The sequence below is a fragment of the Doryrhamphus excisus genome, linkage group LG2 (genome assembly GCF_037039965.1).
Source record: "Doryrhamphus excisus strain RoL-2023G ecotype Guam linkage group LG2, RoL_Dexc_Guam_v1.1, whole genome shotgun sequence".
Lineage (NCBI taxonomy): Eukaryota > Metazoa > Chordata > Actinopteri > Syngnathiformes > Syngnathidae > Doryrhamphus > Doryrhamphus excisus.
This window is the reverse complement of record NC_136358.1, coordinates 28,186,211-28,210,379: the sequence shown is the minus strand read 5'-3', so window position 1 is coordinate 28,210,379 and position 24,169 is coordinate 28,186,211. Positions and strand designations below refer to the sequence as shown.

Genomic DNA, 24,169 nt, shown 5'->3' with positions numbered 1-24,169 from the left:
AAAAAATATTATTGACCCTAATATAATGCAATCAGATGACCCCCACCTTATTTGGGGCTAATTTTTGGGGACAAAATCAACGTCTGTTTTGAAAATATTTTCAATATCAATGTATCATAATGGCCACCAGTCCAGGGTGTACCCCGCCTCTCGCCCGAAGACAGCTGGGATAGGCTCCAGCTCCCACGCGACCCTCGTGAGGATAAGCGGTAGAAAATGAATGAATGAATGTTACATTTTAGGGCTGCACGGTGGTGGAGTGGTTAGCACACAAGCCTCGCAGCTAGGAGAACCGAGTTTGATTCCACCCTCGGCCATGTTTGTCCCGTGCATGCGTGGGTTTTCTCCGGGTATTCCGGTTTCCTCCCACATTCCAAAAACATGCTAGGTTAATTAGCCACTCCAAATTGTATGAATGTGAGTGTGAATGGTTGTTTGTCTATATGTGCCCTGTGATTGGCTGGCCACCAGTCCAGGGTGTACCCCGCCTCTTGCCCGAAGACAGCTGGGATAGGCTCCAGCACCCCCCTGGTGAGGATAAGCGGTAGAATATGAATGAATTAATAAATATTACATTTTAGGGCTGCACGGCGGTCGAGTGGTTAGCACACAAGCCTCACAGTTAGGAGACCCAAGTACCGAGGATAAGCGGTAAAAAAATGAATGAATGAATATTATAGGCATCCTCCACCTTAACAAACACAGTTTAGGTGGGGACCACTTGAGACCACCCCTGATATACGTATACTACTGCATAATAACACAGCATAACAATACAGCATAATTATATACGTATTTGTACAAACACAGAAGCAGGCAAAGTTCAACATGTCTGAAAAGGAGGAGGAAGAAGGCGATATTATGTAATCTCCTATATTTTAGTCTGATGTCTCCTCATTAAGGAAGAGACGCTGTAGAATCTTCATCTGGGTTTTTAATATCTGGAATTAGCGTCCCTTGGCAGTAACATCACTTCTTACTGTATGTGTTATTTTATTCAGCTTGTCCTGCTGTTATTAATTATTCATTGAGGAGGTGAATTGGGACGCCCACAGGTATAAAAAGGGAGGAACGCAGCCTCCTCCTGATTAAAGGCTTTAGGGAGAAAAAGACAACAAAAAACCGTAGAAGAAGATAAAGGTGTCCCAGTTTTACCATATGAATATAATAATATACATGCGCAGTGCCAACCTATATGAGGAGTGCGAGTGTGCGAGTGTGTGTGAGCCTAAGCAGCTTTGAGAGCGACTCACACAGCAAAACAGAGCGCCCCCGCTGGCATTCTCAGTGGTCTGACACAGAAAACGGGTTTGGTGGTCGCAAGGGGCATTAAATGTTAATGCACACCAGCGCCAGTCAGCAAATGAGAAGATGAGAGGGTGAGAGTGGAGTAAAAGTGTGTTAGATGAAGTGGGTGCGCACAAAGAGGGCAAGGTAGAGACTCCATGGGAGGAGGGTGGGTTGCGTCGTGGGGGCCGGTGGGGGTCTCCCCTCTAATTTGCTGGAGATGCCAGAAAAGCGCAGCGCAGCACTAAATCAAAGCAGTTAAATCATCATGTGTTAATGAGTGTGTTAACCCCCCCCCACCCCCCCTCTCTTTTTTCTCTCTGCTAAAAGCCATGTGGCCAAACTCTGTCATCCCTAATTCATCCTTTTGACACAGAGAAAGAAAGTCTACCGACCCCCCCTCCTGCACTCACGGCATGGACAATAGTATCGGGACACCTCGCCCTATTGGGTATCTGTTCTTTAAAGCTAAGCTGTGAACATTTGAGTGGGGGAAATATTTCCGTGGCGGACTGCTCCATTGCGGTGGAATCTCATCACAAACACGAGCTTGCCCCCCCCTCCCGAACTCAACATATTGAAACGGTGGCCTGAAACACCGCAAAATGTTGGCATAACAACAATGGAAGCTAGCGGGGTTGGTTTAGTTTAGCAGAGCATGCTGGCGTGGCTGTGCATGTTTACACTGTCTTGTGTTTTACCACTTACCATCCATCCATCTATTTTCTATGCCGCTTATCATCACTAGGGTTACAGGGTCATGCTGGAGCCTATCCCAGGTGACTTGAGGCGGGCAATATAAGACAATAAAACTATATTATGAAAGCAGGAAGTGAACAAATGTAACAGTTACTGATATTGAAATGGAAATGTTGGCAAAACAACAATGGAAGCTAGCGGGGTTGGTTTAGTTTAGCAGAGCATGCTGGCGTGGCTGTGCATGTTTACACTGTCTTGTGTTTTACCACTTAACATCAATCCATCCATTTTCTATGCCGCTTATCATCACTAGGGTTACAGGGTCATGCTGGAGCCTATCCCAGGTGACTTGAGGCCGGCAATATAAGACAACAAAACTATATTATGAAAGCAGGAAGTGAACAAATGTAACAGTTACTGATATTGAAATGGAAATGTTGGCAAAACAACAATGGAAGCGAGCGGGGTTGGTTTAGTTTAGCAGAGCATGCTGGCGTGGCTGTGCATGTTTACACTGTCTTGTGTTTTACCACTTAACATCCATCCATCTATTTTCTATGCCGCTTATCATCACTAGGGTTACAGGGTCATGCTGGAGCCTATCCCAGGTGACTTGAGGCGGGCAATATAAGACAATAAAACTATATTATGAAAGCAGGAAGTGAACAAATGTAACAGTTACTGATATTGAAATGGAAATGTTGGCAAAACAACAATGGAAGCTAGCGGAGTTGGTTTAGTTTAGCAGAGCATGCTGGTGTGGCTGTGCATGTGCGTCTCAGGCCGTATGAGTGTTGTGTTTTACCACTTGTAAACGGTCGAAAACATCCATCTATCTATTTTCTATGCCGCTTATCATCACTCAGGTCACAGGGTTATGCTGGAGCCTACCCCAGGTGACTTCAGGCGGGCAATATAAGACAACAAAACTATATTATGAAAGCAGGAAGTGAACAAATGTAACAGTTACTGATATTGAAATGGAAATGTTGGCAAAACAACAATGGAAGCTAGCGGGGTTGGTTTAGTTTAGCAGAGCATGCTGGTGTGGCTGTGCATGTTTACACTGTCTTGTGTTTTACCACTTAACATCCATCCATCTATTTTCTATGCCGCTTATCATCACTAGGGTTACAGGGTCATGCTGGAGCCTATCCCAGGTGACTTGAGGCCGGCAATATAAGACAACAAAACTATATTATGAAAGCAGGAAGTGAACAAATGTAACAGTTACTGATATTGAAATGGAAATGTTGGCAAAACAACAATGGAAGCTAGCGGGGTTGGTTTAGTTTAGCAGAGCATGCTGGCGTGGCTGTGCATGTTTACACTGTCTTGTGTTTTACCACTTAACATCCATCCATCTATTTTCTATGCCGCTTATCATCACTAGGGTTACAGGGTCATGCTGGAGCCTATCCCAGGTGACTTGAGGCCGGCAATATAAGACAATAAAACTATATTATGAAAGCAGGAAGTGAACAAATGTAACAGTTACTGATATTGAAATGGAAATGTTGGCAAAACAACAATGGAAGCTAGCGGGGTTGGTTTAGTTTAGCAGAGCATGCTGGTGTGGCTGTGCATGTGCGTCTCAGGCCGTATGAGTGTTGTGTTTTACCACTTGTAAAAGGTCGAAAACATCCATCTATCTATTTTCTATGCCGCTTATCATCACTCAGGTCACGGGGTTATGCTGGAGCCTACCCCAGGTGACTTCAGGCGGGCAATATAAGACAATAAAACTATATTAGGAAAGCAGGAAGTGAACAAATGTAACAGTTAGTGATTGTAAAAGTACCAGATGGAGGGGTAGGATTTAATAAGCTTTGCTTCTTCCTACTCCTTTTGGACATGTGGAACTGGGAACTGATTATGGGATGCATTCAATTGTAATCTGATGCATGTTCAAATGAAATAAAACAATTACTTTTAACGTAAAACCGATTTAATAGGGCCCTAGCGGTGTTTATCTACACCTGTCTCCAACAGTGTACGGTTTCAAGAAGGTGTTTTTTTTTTTTTTTACAAGACGTGTAGCGAAGCCTGCTTGTGAAGTGGTAGGCGTATACACGATCCAGTCCCTATTCCCACAAATGCTTCTGCAACGCACGAGTCGTTCTTTATGCAAATGGGTCATTGAGACCTTAAATTTGTCCTCCCTCTCGATGCTTTTTGTGCGTGTGCGTCTTCCTCTGCCTCGCTGTGCTGAGTGATAAACGCTGTCTGTTGCCTATAAATCCAGTGGGAGTCCCGACAGGCGTCGCAATAAAGCGCTCTATTTTCTTCCCTGTTTTGGTGGGTTTGTCAGAGGCCGAGAGGAAGTGAGATAACATTAGAGGGAAGAAGAAGACGAGAAGGGGGAGGAGTGCAATTTCATCAAGAGTGACACACACATACAGGGACACAATGAACAGAGGGGACAACGAAAAAAAAGGATGCACAAGGTGCTATGAGGGGGGGGGTGAAGATGATACAAAGTGCACAAACCAGCGAGCATGCACACAAAATGCTAACTTTCTGTCGTCAGCCTGTCCAGGTGGGAAGAGACAGGATGTTACGCTTCATTGTACTGATGCATGGAGACAGAATGCAAGACCGCATGTTTCATAACCAAAATACATACCACGCCAAGCAGATCATATAAGGCTCAGTTCAATCCAATTACAGAGGAGTTAGGATACATTCATTCATTTTCTACCGCTTATCCTCACAGGGAGTGAGGGTGCTGGAGCCTATCCCAGCTGTCTTTGGGCGAGAGGCGGGGTACACCCTGGACTGGTGGCCAGCCAATCACAGGGCACATATAGACAAACAACCATTCACACTCACATTCATACCTATGGACAATTTGGAGTGGCTAATTAACCTAGCATGTTTTTGGAATGTGGGAGGAAACCGGAGTACCCGGAGAAAACCCACGCAAACTCCACACAGAGATGGCCGAGGGTGGAATTGCTGTGAGATGCCAATAATATATTTGACAAAAATGTTTAAAAATTTTTAATCTTTCTTTTTGTGCAAGTACAGATTCAATTCCTCCTATTATAATAATCATTAAAAATGATTAAAAAATTAGAAATATTTAAATATTAAACTAGAATAGCATCCGGAGAGCGCCATAGTCTAGAAGTTTGGGATGGATAAAAACGCTCGGTTTGAAAAGGTGTGGTCACACTGTTCCTTTGTGATGTCACAGAGGGACGGACTTCCTTATATGGTTCATAGTTAGGAAGCACTTTGGGCATGTGAGCGATCACAGCGGAGTGGATTATCTAAAATTACATCTTTTTTATCTACTGCAGGGGTCGGCAACCTTTACTATGAAAAGAGCCATTTTACCCAATGCCCACTGAAGAAAAATAGCCTGGAGCCGCAAAACATATAGTATGTTTAAAACAACATTGGAGGGAATTTGGGGGTATCAAAGTAGTTCAGATAAGAAAAGACGAGTTGGAGTACTCTTGCTAGTATTGGAGATAAACTTACATAAATGTATGTGTAAACTACTGTAAACGTAAAAACAAGTTCCCATGCCGCTGTTTTTAAATTATCTCAAATTTATTTTTTAGATTTGTAGGTAAGTATTACCTGTTTTTCTTCATGTACTGAACTGGATAGCAGTCAGAACTCACTCAGGATGCATTCATGGTCTCAGACAAAGTTGGATTTTTTAAAACTCATTACAAAAGACGTGCATTTTCCCCACTCGGGTGTTAAAAATATTCAAGCATCGCAAAGGGAGCCACAATAAAGAGGCTGAAGAGCCACATGCGGCTCTGGAGCCACATGCGGCTCTGGAGCCGCAGGTTGCTGACCCCTGATCTACTGTAATGCACTTTCTTTTTATTTTAATTGGTTTTATTTTTTATACTTCTTGTTTTTAATATTTTAATATCTATTTTACTATTTTATTTCTTATTTGATCTTTTAGTTTTGGATTAAATTCAATTTTTACCTTTTATTATTTAGACTTTTTTTTTGACTAGTCTGTGCAGCACTTTGGAAACTGTTTATAAAATGTGCTTCATAAATAAAGCGGATTGGATTGGATTGGATGAGATGAAGGCAGATGACTCCATATTTGTGCCTTCCTCGTTCCAACCCCGTTGCAACAGTTACTTTACATTACATCGCCAAGACCGATGTGGAAGCGCGGCGGCGGGTAATAAAAGGAGCCTGCATATGGCGCTGTCTGCACTGCTTTAATTAGGCGCGCTTCCTTTTGATATGTCGTCGCCGGCAGAAGGAGGCGGGCTGCACGGCGTCTGTGCGTGACATTGTCGAACGGGTGTTTACCATTTTTAGCCGCTTTGAGCCGCCGTCCAAACACTGCTAATGAGTCCTCTTCTACACACACAAACACAAACACAACATCCACTGGAGGTCATTGTTCTCCGGAGGTCCGGTGCCGGAGTTGTGCTAGTGTGTGTATGTGTATGTGGAAGTGTGTCCGTTGTGTATTTTGACCTCCCTCATTAACACATCATTGTGAGAGCTTCACTGCTTTTTGATAATGTGACAATCTGCGCTCTTGTTTCACCGGGAGCTCATTTACATATTTGCGGATTTGCGTCTTCACTTTTGTATTCGCTGCATTGTCTACTTCCTCCCTCTTGACAAGGTCACCCCGCATCCTCTGTCATGCGCCTTTTATACTTGTTAGTGTTCCTCTCTCGCAGGGTTTTATTCATGCTCGCTACTTGTTATCACTTGAAAATCGATGATGTATCGTCGCTTATACACATGTTCTCGATTTGTGCTCCAGGTGAGCCTGTATCACCTGTTAATGGGATTAGCGTTTGACCTTTGGCCACTACGGCAAGCACATGATGGCTGGTGGATTAATGGCTGATCCCGGGATATACCAAAGCTTGTTTGGTCAAGTAACCCACCCTTCAACCGCCTTGGCCGCTCTGCACGAACAGGCAAAAGCAGGCGTGACCGCACACACACACACATGTACACACACGCACACACACACTGCAGGGCCAGACAGGGAGCTAACCAATACCGAGTGTCCGTGTGTTATTTTTACAAGCAGCTTTCTGTGGATTGCAGCTCAGGAAGGCCCACTCGCTCATCAGAAAGAGCGGCTGCTTTATGAGGGTCTGGCCGGCTGTAAAAAAAAGCCTCGGGTTTGTAGGAGGCCACAGAAGGCTGTCGGAGGGGATGTAAATTACACAAATAAACCTCCTCGCTAGCACTGATCTCTCCCCTCAAGAGCGAGCGAGGCGGGTGAGAGCGGGAGGGGGGGGGGTAGAGGTATTTTACTGGTTTTTGAAAGAACGGGAAAGATGGCAGCCGGGAAGACAAAAGAGGCTAAAAAGGACACAGACTTTTACGTTTGGGTCAGTGCTAATATAGACATGCACTACAATGTTGTAACGCAGGGGTCTCAAACTCAATGTACTTGGGGGCCACTGGAGCTCGGGTCTGGGTGAGACTGGGCCGCATCAGGTTTTCCAAAAAAAAACAAAAAAATGTTTAAAAAACTTCGCTTTGGTTCCGATTTTCTACAATAAAAGCTCTGATAAAACATTCCACTGTTCTCAAATATCTTACTTTTTATTTTTCTACACAAAATAAGATGAAAAATAAATAAACAAATCAAGAATAAAGAAAATCAATCAGTAATAAATAAATATAATAATAATAATAAAAACTTAAGAAACCACATATAGTTGGTGGGTAGACAAATGATTTTTTTCAGATTAAAATGAACAAAGCATTATTAGAGCCCTGTAGACATGACAAAACACGACTATAGTCACATTTATACTCTTTTTATTTACAACATATTGTGCAACTGCAGGGTCTTGAGACACATGCTAACTCGCAAACTAGAGAGCTAGCGACCTAAACGGTAGCCTTCGAGTTATTTCCTTTAAACATAAATAGCCAAAAACTTACCACTTCCACACGGATAGGGAGGATAACTATTAACAGTTATTTAACCTTTAACATGAACATGAATCAAACGTAATAATTTTTTCTGGGTACATGATACCATACAGCATCCATATCAAACTTGCGCGGGCCGCACTGACATTAAACTTTCATATCAAGGCGGGGGCCTCAAGCTAGTGTCCACATTTGGCCCGCGGGCCACGTGTTTGAGACCTCTGTTGTAACGTCAAAAGTATTTCCATTCCTATTGACTTTAAATGTTGTTGGGTCGATTTTTGGACTTAATTGTTACTTTTCTGGAAGTAGTACCTTTCTTCTGGCCTCTCATTGGCTAACATGGACGTAAGCTTATTGTTAAATACAGTATTATTCAAACCAGTGGTTCCCAACTGGTGGCTCGGGACTCAAAAGCGGAGCCCTTTTTCAGTGGGTCACCGGGGAATAAAATGTAATTATCCAATATCTGTGAATGCACCTCACGTTCTGGGTTAATGTAACGTTTCTGTGGAAGAACATTGACACACAGCTGTAGATATCTGCTGGAGAAGAGCATGCCATAAAGAGACAGCGCCACTTGGTGCTGCAGATGTTATTGCTTACACATTTGAACCACATACCAAGCCTCTAATTATCTTAATTTTAATAATAATAATAATAATAATACATTTTATTTGAATAGCGCTTTTCAAAATACAAGAATAAAGTTGAATAAAAGCAAGTAAACAGAGCAAAAGATACGTTAAAATCCAACATTCATTCGTTAATACACAGTTAAAACATGAGAAAAGTGGGGCGGGGCACATTCAAAATGAGAAAATTCAAAATTTCCATTCAAAATGAGCAAGGCACCAGTGTTTTTTTTAAAGCAATGCATAAGTACAGCGTACTATGCCGAGAGGCTGTTCTTGACACACACACATACATACATACATACAAACACACACACAGTCACACACTCTTTTGTTCGCCACCCCATCAGCGTGAACCAGCGAGAGGACCAACTCCTCTCTCGCTACCTCTTGACTGCTGCGCGGCGCAAGATAAGCCGAATGAGCGAAGCCGTGTGACCAGCGAACCTCATGGCGGCTCAGCGTCGTGGCATACGGCGCTGCGGTTAAGTTGATTATAGTTGTAGCATTTCCTCGGGGAGCGGGGATGAAGGAACGGAGGGATCACTCCAAGGGGGCGCAAATCCAAGCCATGCGTACCCCAATAGTGAAACAGGGCCTGTTGACGTGTGCGTGTGTGTGAGTGTAATCAACCATTGTTTGGGACAACAGAAATACCTTGGATGATGTGCTCCATACTCAGCTGTTTTTGGCCAGACGGCTGAATTTTTTGGCACGGAGAGACGGTTCACTCCCACCATTGTTGCCTCCTTTGCTGGAATAATCAGGCACCTGCATTGTGCTGATGATGGAATTTGCTGTACACAAGTGTGTGTGTGTGTGTGTCTGTGATGGAGGTGCACTGTAACAAAGCACCTAACTCAGGGGTCTCAAACTTGCGGCCCGCGGGCCAAATGCGGTCCGTGAGACGCTACTTTCAGGCCCCCCACCTTGATACCAAAGTTTAATGTTGAAATGACTTAGCTTAAAGCTGCGTGCACACCGGACACAATTAACATGATTTTGGCCCCGCCCATTTGGATTTGCTTTGGATTAGCAATGAAGCTAAAGGCTTATGACGCTGGGTACAAAATAAATGCAGGAAATGTCAAAGAAACACGTCTCATCAAACATGTTGTTAAAGTTACGACGCTGCTCCCGGATGGAACTGAGTACGATGCTAACTTGCTAATTGGGTCAAATTATTAAGTTTGTTAAAGGTTAAATAACTGCTAATACTGTACATTTGAATCTGAAGAAAATAATTACCAACTGTTTGTGGTTTCTTACGTTTTTCTTATTTGCTGTTTTATTATTTTACTTATTTATTACTGATTGATTGATTTATTGTCTTTATTCTTAATTTGTTTGTTTACTTTTTTATATTATTTTGTATATAGAAAAATAAAAATTAAGATATTTGAGAACAGTGGAATGTTTTATCAGATATTTTGGTGTGGAAAACCGGAACCAAAGTACTGAAAAAGTGTAAAAGCAAAAGCATTGAAGATAGTTTTTTTTTACAGTTTTTAATAAATGCATTTTGTTTTTTGTTTTTTTTGAAAACCTGATGCGGCCCGGCTTCACCCAGAACCTAGCTCCGGTGGCCCCCCAGGTAAATTGAGTTTGATACCCCTGACCTAACTGTACGGTATCTTGCTTTATGACAAGCTGCACGTTCATCTTGAACGTGAACGCTCACTTTGCTAAATTATGATAGCATTATGAGAACCTCGGGGCTCAATAACATTATTGATCGCTGCGGTTGTGTTGTATTGACCACTCTATTTTCATTTACGTGAGTCTTATCACACACACGGCGGTGCAGTGCGTGTGTCATAGTGAAACGCTTCGCCATGCGTGGTCAACAAACGGCACCGTGACACAAATGATGTTCATCTGCCCAAACGGAGCCTGAAGTGTAGATTAGAAAACACGTCAGCAGCACAAGGCCTCCAAGGATTTGGCGTGCGTGTGTGCGTGTGTGCGTGTGTGCGTGTGTGCGTGTGTGCGTGTGTGCACGAGCTAAACAGCAATGCTTTGCATCCAAGCTGATTAGCTAGATGCAATATTGACACATGCCCAAATTTTAATCTGCAAACGTGCCGAGGGAGGATTACTTATTGTGCCTGGGAGGCGGGTCTCTTCTCACAGAGACTAAACACAGTTGATTTTTGTTTTTTTTTTGGCAACTTTATTGAACTGAGGAGCCTGGACAGAGGCGCACTACCAGTTTTGTTGCTATGTCTTCCGCTTCTATGGTTATCATCGCGCTTATTCTCTTTGGCATCACTTGTACCCTCCTGCGGTGGCATCACAGAATATATTTACCCAAAATAAACACACTCGCTTGGCTGCAGAATTTGCATGTTCTTGTATTTACGACAGGAATTGGGTCTTTTATATGATACCGGTGGTATTATTGCTTCTGTAGTACACACTAATTGCTCTATATAGGATTCCGTTCGCCGGACTTTTGACTCCATGCATGACGTGGCCAAAGAGGACATGGGAAGACATGTTAATCATTACCGCTTATGCTTATGGGAGTTTTGTTGACGTCTTCCTGTATTACTTACACTGTGACTTGGTTATCAGCACCACTTGCATCATCAAGTACGTACATTTAATCAGATATAGATTATCAATTATCACAAGTATGCTCATTGACAACAAGGTCAGGTCAGAAGCAATGGGCTGTGAAGCAATAATAATATAATAATAATAATAAAAACAATAAAAAATAAGAAACAAAGAATGTTTACAATACAAACATATTTATCCATCCATTTTCTAGGCCAATTATCCTCACTAGGAGGGGGTATGCTGGAGCCTATCCCAGCTGTCGATGGGCGAGAGGCAGGGTATATCCAATCACAGGGCACGAAGATCATTATTTATATTAGAAATGAAAAAATAATAGTAATGTAATTATTCTCATTATTAAAACACATGCATACTTTATGATATATTTTAGTCATATTTATATGACTGAAATATTTATAGTATAATTAAACCGCTACCAAAAGGTAACTCTAAATAGTGGAGTTGCCACTACTGCTTTTTTTTAATGAGTTTGGAAAAGTTTATGCTAGGTGTCGGCGTTTGAAATCAATGCACCCAGGAGGGACGTTCCAGTAATCCTTAAAAGGACCAAAATACAAGCAAAATGCTGTATTACATGTTGTTGTCTCTTTTTATCTGTTTTAATATCTTTAGAACGCACAGAAAAGAGAGACATAATGTCTTTTTTCCTTGAAAATAAAACATATTCATTCATTTTCTACCGCTTATCGCGAGTCGCGGGCGTGCTGGAGCCTATCCTAGCTGTCTTTGGACAAGAGGCGGGGTACACCCTGGACTGGTGGCCAGCCAATCACAGGGCACATATAGACAAACAACCATTCACACTCACATTCATACCTATGGACAATTTGGAGTGGCTAATTAACCTAGCATGTTTTTGGAATGTGGGAGGAAACCGGAGTACCCGGAGAAACGGGGAGAACATGCAAACTCCACACAGAGATGGCCGAGGGTGGAATCGAACTCGGGTCTCCCAGCTGTGTGGCCTGCGCGCTAACCACTCGATATGGTAATATCGATATAATGATAATAATTTGGCCCTGTGATTGGCTGGCGACCAGTCCAGGGTGTACCCCGCCTCTCGCCCGAAGACAGCTGGGATAGGCTCCAGCACCCCCGCGACCCTCGTTTGGAAAAAATGAATGAATGAATTATAATAATTTGTACATTCAGATTATACATAAAACAGCTTTTCTACAGTAACTCAATATTGAACTGACTTGCAGGATTATTTTTATGAAATCCTGATTTTCACTTGCAGTTTTCTGTTCTTTGTAACATTTGACTTTTGTGCACACAGTCGGACTAAACATGCAAGGACCTGTGCCGTACGCGGTGTTCTTCATCACCACAGAATGCATGCAAAAAAAAAAAAAAAGCCAGACTTTTTGCCATGGCTGACTGACGTTTTTGTTACCCCTGACATTATAACATATGATGTGTTTTTTTTTCCCCTGACCGCTGCCCCTCTCCTTTCATTGCTGAGTGGGAGAAGTAATGTAGTTCAGAGGGGGCATGTAAGGTGGAACAATGGCTCAAAAATATTGAATAAAGTGTGAAAGGGAGTCGGGGTGTGAATGACAATAGGAGAGCTGGGGGTGAGGACTGATGGTCTGTTGTTGGTGGGTGGTGGGGGGGTTCAGATTGATGACAGATCTGTGTTGGTTAAATATTATCAAGGCTCTTTTCGGTGCTTGGGCCCCCCTCCTGTTGTGCTAACACACAAGAGAATGGCTAAGATGCGGCCAACTAATGATCTGCCCTTCTGAGCCATTCACTTTGGGCATCACCCAATTTATTTACTATTGAAATACTCCCCCTCTCTGTATGGGTTCTCAACATGGATGGTTTGGGTAGCCATAGAGATTGCCTGAATCTCGACTTTGTTGCAGGGCTGTATTTTCTTTGTGCCTTCTATCTCCTCTAATATGTACAAATAATCTTGTTGTCTCTTTCTGATTCTGATTTGTGATTTTATTTTTGCAGGACTACTGTATATTTTTTGACTGTTAAGAGTTACGCCTCCGTGGCCATTGTTTCATGGCAGGTAGTATATTGTATATTCTGCTGGTAAAATGTTGCCCTTGGCACCCGGTGAGGTTATATGCAACGTTGTTGAGCAACAGCACATCAGTCATCTGGTGTTGACAGAAGTGGATGCACGTTTTGTCACAATACATGTTTGTGGTCATGGTTGACTTCCCCTTTTGCTTCTTTGAATTAGTTCCCATGTCAAATGGCTGTTGGAACAAAATCAGAAAAAGGGTGCAGAGGGGGTTCATTTCTTTTAGTTTTAGTTTTATTTAGTAAATAATAAAAGTGGTTAGCACACAGGCCTCACAGCTAGGAGATCTTCTTATTATGCATCATATTTGGAGGTGTCACCATGTAAATTGCTAATGTTAATCGCTGGCCTGTATATGTATATGCATATATTTCCAATGTAAATTAGCACTGAGCTAGCACTTTTGTTTGAATGCAGTTCCTTTTATTTTGAATGAATTGTATCTTATGTACGTCACAATTACATTTTAGGGCTGCACGGCCGACCAGTGGTTAGTGGTCTCACAGGCCTCGAGTTCGATTCCACGCTCAGCCATCTCTGTGTGGAATTTGCATGTTCTTTCCGTGCATGCGTGGGTTTTCTCCGGTGATTGGCTGGCCGCCAGTCCAGGGTGTACCCCGCCTCTCGCCCGAAGACTGCTGGGATAGGCTCCAGCACCCCCTACGACCCTCGTGAGGAAAAGCGGTCGAATATGAATGAATAAATAATAAAACAAATATATATAAACTTTATTAAAGGGCACCTATTGTGCTCATTTTCAGCCATTTGTACAGCGACACATGATAACCTGCACAGAAAGCTTTCCAGATCTTCCAGAATCTGCACCCTTCCAGCTGTATTTTTTTGGATTTCCAAAAGGGTGTTTTTTAATTTATTCCACCCACGGCAACTCCACTGTGATTGGTCCCACTCAGCTTGTACAGCCAATAGCTTCCATAGCTTGTACCTGGGCACGCCCATATAAGGAACTAGCTCAACCAACCCAAACTTTTTTCAGGCACAGACCTCATTATCTGAAACTTTTGCACAATGATACAACATTTTAACTCAATTTTTGGCTCAGAAAAGTGGAACATGCACAATAGGTCCACTTTAATGTCCGTGGGTGGGCTATTTTTCAAGTGGTTCCACGAGCCAGAACCCAAATCAACCATTCCCAATATGACAACTTAACATTGCTGTTTTTCAGCACCTACTTAAAAAAAAGAACACTTCCAAAGATCCTCTATATGTCAGGAGTGCTCTGCTGTTTTTGGTAATGTGATGACCTTCACACACCTCATGGACATTTGGCCAAGGAGGGTCAACTCTTTCATATGCACACACAGACACAGTCACACGGAAAACAGTGGCGGAGAAAGGCTAGCTGCTAGCTGCCCTTTCTTCTTTTCAAATGCTGATCACTCCTCCTCCTCCTCCTCCTCCTCCCTCACCGTCATCACTCTACTACCTTCTCTTTTTAAAGTGGCATCCATTCCATTAACCCTCCTCCTGCTGGCCTCCCCCAGGTTAGAATGAGGCGGATCCCTTGTGGAAGACGCAGGGGTAAGAGGGGTAACAGGGGTAACAGGGGCCACGGCAGCGCTGACGGCAAGGGCATTTGTCATGCTCCGAGGCCGAGGCGGTCTGGTGCTCACCCCCACTTGGGCCTTTGTTGCCCCCTCCGACCCGACATGCTGGCTAAGCAAAGGGGCCTTTCACATGTTTCATTAACATTTCAACCAGCTGTGCGTTTTTTGGGACATGCGACAAACACTTCAGCTATTTTTTTTTTTTTTTTTTTTTGGAGCTTAGCGGTACGTGTTCGAAACCCAGCACAGCAATCAGCGCCTGCCGCCAGCGCCACTCCGAGGGGGCAGCGCTTAAGTGGAGGTCACAGAGAAAGGTGTTGTAATGCTTTGGGCTGGGCATAACTTGACTGAGGGCAATCCACTTAAAGTGACCCCCCCCCCCCCACACACCCTCATTTCCCTTCTCATATCCCCGTCCCGACACTTTTACCAGACCATTTACGGACTTATTCAACTTTATTTTATGAACTTTCTACTCAAGCCACTATGGCATCATTGATTTTCATCATTGATATTTTTAGCCTTATGCATTATTTTAGCTGTTTGAAGATGAACTATATCAGCAAGTTGAAGTATTTGTGATTTTAGAAATAAGGAGTTAGTATGTTCTCTGTAGGTTGCATCACAAATTATCCTTACTGGCCTTTTTTGCAGTACATTTAGCGAGTGAAGATTGCTTTTATAGTTATTACCAGAGAGCAATAAAGAGTGTGGAGTGATTTCTGATTGAGAACAAATTTTGCTTTGTTCAATATTGAAATATTTCCGGCCAACTTATGTTGTATATTTGTAATATGAAGTTTCCAGCTCATATTTTCATTTATTGCGATCCCCAGAAATGTACATATTTTCCTTCACCCTTTCAATGTCTACAAACAGCATGATTTTAGTTTTACTTAAGTTCAAGGACAATCTTTTATCGTCAATTCATCTTTTCACTTGATAATACATACTTTTTCATGCACTCCAAATCATTATTGCCAGTTAATTGCTAGTCCTATTTGGGCTTCAGATAAATCAACCCCCAGATTAGCGCTCTTTATGTGCGTCATGCCAGCAAAAATAATCAAAGTGTCCTGCTTTGTCTGACTGCTTTCCTGCTCTTCCATCGTTTCTTCAACGAACTTGATCACTTAACGAGACTTTTTAGGGAACGTTGTCAAGTCTGCAGCGATGGAAACTACAAAATCCGTCGGAGAAAGCTTCCACGGCAAACTGCGCTCGTCGAGTTTGAGTGTTTTATGAGTCAGCGAAGGTCGTATTGAATTCCAGTCTTTGCCTCTGCACTTTATGGGCATGCACTGGAGCATATTCCTGTCTGCTGCATCAATCATGACATTCTTCTCGTCTCAAGATTCAGGTTATTGTTCTGAAAGTAACCTTTGTTCCGCTTCCTTATTCTCCGTCCCTCTTGTCTTTGCTAATGGAATTCGCCACATGTCTGTTCATATGTAAACTTGCCCGTGTTCCTGACAGCTAATGGGGGCCATTCCAAGTCCTGTTTGACCTGAGATCTCCTTCCTCCGGGGTAACACCCATTGCAATTTTGTCTGTGATTTGCTGAGTGATGGAGTCATGGCGCCAAAAAAAAAAAAAAAAAAAGCATGGACCCTAATGATCATTGTGGAGATGGGCTCTCGGAGTCAGGGCCGGAGTCTCAGAGTGTGGTAGATTACAAGCAATACAATAAGCTCCTTCCCCCTCCTCTTCCTCCCTCGCTCTCTCTCTCTCTTTGCTGAGGTATTTCTAGAATGCCGCCGGCCATGATGGATTTATGAGGGGGCCATACTTTGGTAAACACCGATGGTGGGCAGCTTTGTCCTCCCCCTTGTGATATAGTGAATGTCCCCATAAAAAATGGGAAAACCAGGTTACGGTCACCACAGAGCGGTGCTAAACAATAAAAGGCTTTATTGGCAGATATAGGCCTGTACCATAAATGCTGGAGTCTGCTTTTGGAGGGACATTAAAGGGATAATGACAGGGAGGAGCTTTCAGAAGACCCCCGCATTGACTAAGAGGGTGTTTTAAGAACACGTTGGCATAGTAGACCCGTAGGAAATATTAGATCTATAGAGCAGCTTAACTGCAGTTCAGGCTGCGCTCGGTGGATTGACAGGAAGCGATGGAAGCGGTGCGGCGTTCATTGATAATGTGGCTTGTTCTCACATTGTAGGGTCGGGGCCCTCGTTACATGTTGGCCCGCTGGTGGGGGGCGCAGCTGCTGGCTTTGGTTGGTACTGCCTCTCTCACACACACACAGATACGTCCATAGGGTCCAATGTAGACTCATTGGGGTGCTGGAGTCTATCCCAGCTGTCTTGGGGCGAGAGGCGGGTTACACCGCCACCAAAAGGTAACTCCAGATAGTGGAGTTACCACTACTGCTGCTTTTGTTTTTGAGTTTGGTAAAGTTAATGCTAGGTGTTGCCATTTGAAATCAATGCACCCAGTAGGGACGTTCCAGTAATCCTTAAAGGGACCAAAATACAAGCAAAATGCTGTATTACATGTTGTTGTCTCTTTTTATCTGTTTTAATATCTTTAGAATGCACAGAAAAGAGAGATATAATGTCCATGTCTTTTTTTATTTTGTACCGCTTATGCTCACAAGAGTCGCGGGGGTGCTGGAGCCTATCCCAGCTGTCCTAAAGCGAGAGGCGGGGTACACCCTGGACTGGTGGCCAGCCAATCACAGGGCACATATAGACAAACAACCATTCACACTCACATTCATACCTATGGACAATTTGGAGTGGCTAATTAACCTAGCATGTTTTTGGAATGTGGGAGGAAACCTGCAGAACATGCAAACTCCACACAGAGATGGCCGAGGGTGGAATTGAACTCGGGTCTCCTAGCTGTGAGGCCTGTGAGACCACTAACCACTCATCCGCCGTGTAATGTAATTGTGACGTACATAAGATACAATTCATTCAAAATAAAGGAAATGCATTCAAACAAAAGTGCTAGCTCGGTGCTAATTTACATTGGAAATCCCATATACAGGCCAGCGGTTTACATGGTGACACCTCCAAATATGATGCATAATAAGAAGTTGTGAATATTGCTGTGTCCATTCTATCAAAATATGTATTTGCACTTTTTTGTCTCTTTTGAGAATCACACAAACTGAGTGGTTTAAATGAGAAGGTCTGGTTTATGGTTTAATTTGACAGCTGATATTGACAAAGTATCGGTACTTATCGATACCAACTTCTGATTTCACTCTGACAATTAGTTTGGGAACTTTAACTGCCTTTAACGACTTCCTACGCTACAAATCTCTATCTTCCCCTGCTGCGCTGCTTTATTAGGTCACTGGGAAGATTTAAGAAAGTTATAAAGTGTCGGCGTCTGGGCATTAGCCATCTGCAGGCACATGTGCAGGAGAGCTCGAAGGGTGGTGGTGGGGGGTTTAGTGGGGGGGGGGGGGGGGGTGTCTGTGTTTGTGTAGTAGCCACCACCGTAGACCGGAAGTCTAAAATTAGTCGTCGTTCAATTTATTTCAAATTTTTCTGGCCTTATCATGTCAGGAAAGGCCTTTTAGTGGAGCCAAGGAGGCCCGGTCTGCTTTCTTTGATGACTCTTACATAACTTCAACTTATTGATTTGAATATCGGGTCTACAAATGCTGAAATTGTCGCAGATAAGCTTGAGTTTTTCCTGTCTTTTACCACGCACAATAACCCAAATGACATAACGACCTATTGTTTGTTTTAACCTGACGGCTCATCTCCTCGGCGGAGGAATGGCACTGGGGACACTCTTTACTGCTTCCTCGCACCCCTGATTGGCCTGAAGAAAGGCAGCGAGGGGGAGCTGTAAAAATAGTTTGACACCCTCAAGGTCCAGCCAGCAATCTCCTCTCCACCCTTGCCCATAAAACTCTTTGAATCCCCTACTAAAATCCCACCGCCCCGTTTTCTCCACCCCCCCCTTGACACTCATTTTCAGCCGTCTTCCACATTGCTTGCGTAACCACGTCTTGCCGCGAAGTTCCCATGTTTGATTGATGCTTTAATCGCTTTGCTAGCCACGCAACCGAGGCTGACCTCCAAATATCAAGTTAGCAGATCAAGACTTAATCTCATGCTATCAGGTGTCCCTCTAAGCCAAAATACCCTCTTCTTGGCCGTGTGATGCTTATTGAGGCTGGACTAGCACCAGCAACCTGGACTGGTCATGAAGATGCAACACGGAGACACAACGTTCATCTTAGTCCAGCCTGGCAACATTAATGCTTTCCATCCGTCTATTTACTTTATGTACCGCTTATTCTGTTCAAGGTTGCAGACGAGCTGGAGCCTATCCCAGTTGACTCTGGGCAAGTGGCGGGGTTTCACCTTGGACTGGTCACCTGTCACTCACAAGACTCAATAAGTAATACTATCTGCCCCAATGGCTGGACGGGACACACACAAAAATAAAAAATGAAAAAAGTAAGGGGGGGGGGGGCATGATTTCTGAAACAGATAGATCCTTGATGGCAGTTTATGTTATGATTTTTTTTTTTTTTTTTACTTTGAAGTATGACAAAGTCCTCCCACATTCCAAAAACATGCTAGGTTAATTAGCCGCTCCAAATTGTCCATAGGTATGAATGTGAGTGTGAATGGTTGTTTGTCTATATGTGCCCTGTGATTGGCTGGCCACCAGCCTCTTGCCCGAAGACAACTGGGATAGGCTCCAGCACCCCCGTGACCCTCATGAGGATAAGCGGTAGAAAATGAATGAGTCTACCTGGGACCCCATAGACCTATCTGTGTATGTGTGAGAGACAGAGACAACACAAGCCAAACCCAGCAGCTGGGATAGGCTCCAGCACCCCCGTGACCCTTGTGAGGATAAGCGGTAGAAAATGAATGAATGAAAGTTTGACAAAGTTTGAAAATCTTTTCTTGTTATTGTTTTTCCCCCCGTCTGTTGTCTGTCCTCTTAGAGAAGTAAACAGGGTGGGGAATTTGGGGGGGGGGCATCTCCTGACAGCCAATACCCACACACCTAATGCTGGAGTCAGGAATGCGTGCCTGCGGTATCAGTGCAGGTGAGGAGGGGAGGCGGGGGGTCTGGGCTCTTATCACATAGTGTAAACACAAGCCGGGCCTGCACTTAATAAAGTGTCAGTGAGCGTGGGGGGGGGGGGGGGTAGTCCAATACCACCATGTCTACCCCTCCTGCCAGGCTCCATGCAGATAGATAATCCATCCGTGATGGTCAGACCCAGCTGTGGTTCTGGGGGAGGTGAAGCATTGTTGCAGTAATTGGATAGGTTCCAGCATGATACACTTGCACTGATAAAACGGATGAATGAGGCCAGCTCACAATGGAACGCTCTAATTTACATATATTTATATATTTGGCAGAAATACTTGGAGTTCGAAAAACAAAAAATGTCGACTGAGATGAGTCATGCTAGAAGAAATATTCTGATGTTATGTTGACTTGTCCGGCACGGCTGTCGAGTGGTTAGCGCGCAGACCTCACAGCTAGGAGACCAGGGTTCGATTCCACCCTCTGCCATCTCTGTGTGGAGTTTGCGTGGGTTTTCTCCGGGTACTCCGGTTTCCTCCCACATTCCAAAAACATGCTAGGTTAATTAGCCACTCCAAATTGTCCATAGGTATGAATGTGAGTGTGAATGGTTGTTTGTCTATATGTGCCCTGTGATTGGCTGGCCACCAGTCCAGGGTGTACCCCGCCTCTCGTCCAAAGACAGCTGGGATAGGCTCCAGCACCCCCCGCGAAAAAAGGAAAAAAGACATGGACATTATCTCTCTTTTCTGTGCGTTCTAAAGATACTAAAACAGATAAAAAGAGACAACAACATGTAATACAGCATTTGGCTTGTATTTTGGTCCCTTTAAGGACTACTGGAACGTCCCTCCTGGGTGCATTGATTTCAAACGGCAACACCTAGCATGAACTTTACCAAACTCAAAAACAAAAGCAGCAGCAGTAGTGGTCACTCCACTATCTGGAGTTACCTTTTGGTGGTGGTGTAACCTGCCTCTCAGCTGGGATAGGTTCCAGCACCCTCCACTTTCCCACTCTAGAAGAAATATTCCATTCATGGAGATGGAGCAACATGGCGTCCGAGGATGCGACACGAGTTTACAGCAACATGAGACTGTAATTACTGTGAGGAGGGAAAAAAAAAGGTGACCTTGACTCTGCGACTTTGCCACTTTGGATGCTAAATGTGCGAAGGAGGCGCCACGGAAAAAAAGAGCGGAATGGTGTTACACTGAGTGTTCAAGGTGGGAAACCTTGAATAATGTGAGATGGGAGCGAGCCAGAGAGGCGAATCCAAGTCATCCATTGGGTCACCAGGAGGTGAGGCTGCCTACTTCTCCGGGTTCAGGAAAAGTTCAGCTGCATAGCATTAGGCAAATGAGGGACACGGAGAACCCGGGGAGAAAGAATCCGAGAATCCGAGGGTTGCAACCGATGATGAGAGTGGGAGACGGGGGGGTCAAACCGGTCGGAAGGATGAGTGGAAAATGTTTAAAGTATCACAGGAGTTCTTTTTAGAACTTAATCACGTCCTCGCATACCAAAGGAGGCCTCTTTCATGATGGCGGTGGAGAACCATGGTGACGTCCCTCAATGGGTTAAAGGTAGGAGGTGCAAGGCATGAAAGGAGGCTGAGGAGGAGGAGGAGTGGGGGTGGAGCTAAAGCCCACAGCTGCCGTGTCTTGTCACATTGCTGCAGAACATGAGAGCTGGCGCCACGGTGCACCGTGGTGGGCTTCATTCGAGCTTCGAGTCCGTGGACGCGAACGAGACGCCGCCGAGGCCAGCTGGGATCGGAAGCCGGACGCCGACGCAGGTTTTGCGCATTCGTCGCCCTCGGTCTGGCTCGTTCACAGCGGAGGTGGACGCGGGACTGTTAAGTCAGTCGGACGGGATTCCCTGGCTGGTTTTTCCCCGGATTTAATTCGGCGCATTCCATGCATTGGCGCCTTCATCTTGGAAGTTTTTGTGTTGAAATATATCGGAGAGGACTTCCGTGGAGCATGCAGATTGTTGCACACATCCTTTCCGGTGCGCCAGCTTCACAATGACACATGGATCTACCACTTTTCCTCTGATGTGAATCCGGCGAGACATAATAATAATCATAATTATAACAATAATAACAATAACATCAGTAACACAAGGCTGTTTTTTGACTGGATAACGACGAGCCCACTCTTTGCCTCGTATGATGTATGAAAGTGTGGACGTAGTGGGACTGAATCCCAGCCCGAACCCGTTTTTGATGATGGATTACTACAACCAGAGCAGAGGGTGTCTGCTCCCGGAGAAAGGACTGGTTCCCGGGGGCCCTCATCCGTACGGCTCGTCCGTCAGAAACCAGCACTGGAACGGCTCCAATCACTGTAGGTTATCTTCGATATAAAAGCTCACCTTTTCTGGGTTTTTAACCGCTTAAAAATGAACACTATGGTTTTGCTCGAACCCCCCCATCTCCTCCCCTCCACGTCCTCCCCCCTTTTCGCCCCCTCATCGCTAATCCTGAGCTTGATTTCTACATTATAAATACTTGACCCACTTTCTCAGCCCCTCTTGTGTGCGCCCACATTGGGTGTTTTTCTCAGCTATGAAAAATATGCAAACTTCTGCAAGGCATGCCATCTTTTTTTAATTTTTTTTAAAGATTAGATCAAACCTTCCTCTGCAACATTCTGCTAATACAGGGGTCTCAAACTCAATTTACCTGGGGGCCACTGGAGCTAGGGTCTGGGCAAGGCTGGGCCGCATCAGGTTTTCCAAAAAATAAAAATAAAAACAGAAAAATATACAAACTTTTTCAGTGCTTTGGTTCAGATTTTCTACAATAAAAAACATTCCACTGTTCTCAAATATCTTAGTTTTTATTTTTCTGCACAAAATAAGATAAAAAATAAATAAACAAAACAAGAATAAATCAGTAATAAATAAATATAATAATAATAATAATAATAAAAACTTAAGAAACCACATATAGTTGGTGGGTAGACAAATGGTTTTTTTCAGATTAAAATGACCAAAGCATTATTAGAGCCCTGTAGACATGACAAAACACGACTATAGTCACATTTATACTCTTTTTATTTACAACATATTGCGCAACTGCAGGGTCTTGAGACTCATGCTAACTCGCAAACTAGACAGCTAGCGACCTAAACGGTAGCCTTCAAGTTATTTCCTTTGACCTTAAATAGCCAAAAACTTACCACTTCCACACGGATAGGGAGGATAACTATTAACAGTTATTTAACCTTTAACATGAACATTAATGAAACTTAATAATTTTTTCTGGGTACGTGATACCAACTTGCACGGGCCGCACTGACATTAAACTTTCATATCAAGGTGCGGGGGCCTCAAACTAGTGTCCTAGTGCCACATTTGGCCCGCGGGCCGCATGTTTGAGACCCCTCAAACTGCTAATGTCTGCAACTCACACTTCCTGAGCGAGTCCGTCTTATATTTTATTTTTTCAAAGAAGCACCTGAAATATCTGCAAGTTTTATAGCATTTTTTTTTTTCCCCCAAGTGAAATGACACCCAAAGTGCAGCAGCAATCGACTTTTATTGCAACAACAAAGTCTTCTTTTGCCTGCAAGGGACAGCAGTTCCGCCATGCAGGCCTCCAAGGGAATAGATAGCTCTGTTGTCTTTCACAGCTGAAGGAGTGTTGAAAAAGGCTCTTAAGGGCCAATTTCCTCCTTGACTCCAGACTTTAGAAGCACATGACAAAGGGATTTAAAAAAAAAAAAAAATGGGGGTTCTGATGTGTGGCGGGAGTAATAAAATTCCTCTTGACAACTCTGTTTGCCACTAGGTTGGCTTTTTTCCCTTTGGCCTCCAAGCCCAAGAGCAGATACCCCAGCAAGGTTTATAGTAATTATTGAGTTGACCCACTAAACAGTGTTAGTGGCAGCATTGATTCAAACCATGTGAGCTTGAGCGAGAGACCGTGTGGGGGTTTTGGCCCAGGAAGAGACCTTTGAACCCGCACTCGACTCCACATTGTTTAGCTCCACCGCAGAGTTGTTGTGTGTTGGTGGGTGGGTGGGTGGGTGGATGCGGGCATTAGGAGCCTCTCTTTGCCTCACTGGTCCCGTGTAATAAAAAATGTAGTGGCCGACCAGGGAGACGTAGCGGTCAGGGTAGTGCCGTGTCGTGGTGCCGTCACATGTCTGTGGGACTTATTAGATCACAGGAAACACAAAACACAGCCTGCTTCTGTCTTGGTCTGCACATCTAAAGCAGGAATTCAAAGTAGGCTCTGTTCAGACAGCACCAGACAACCCCACAACACTAAAAGCTTAAAATACCTCTGATTTCTTACTAATATGTTCTTTTTTCTATTTCTGGGGGTCTCCTATTTTCAATTTTCCTTGTATTGAGTGATTTAAATATAAAAAAGCTAACGTGGTCATGTAATATTT

General features: G+C 43.9%; 1 protein-coding gene across 2 annotated transcripts in view; it reads left to right on the top strand.

The window, feature by feature from the left end:
* The window catches only part of raraa (retinoic acid receptor, alpha a), a 155,313-nt gene that overhangs the window by 84,878 nt on the left and 46,266 nt on the right, over positions 1-24,169 (top strand). The window contains exon 1 of one of the 2 annotated variants that reach the window (XM_058062202.2): positions 21,218-22,111. The exons of the other annotated variant lie outside the window; for it this stretch is intronic. Coding sequence (XP_057918185.1) covers positions 21,934-22,111 — 178 coding nt within the window. The 5' untranslated portion in view covers positions 21,218-21,933. Of the gene's footprint in view, positions 1-21,217; positions 22,112-24,169 lie in introns of those variants that run through there. 2 annotated transcript variants of the gene reach the window in all.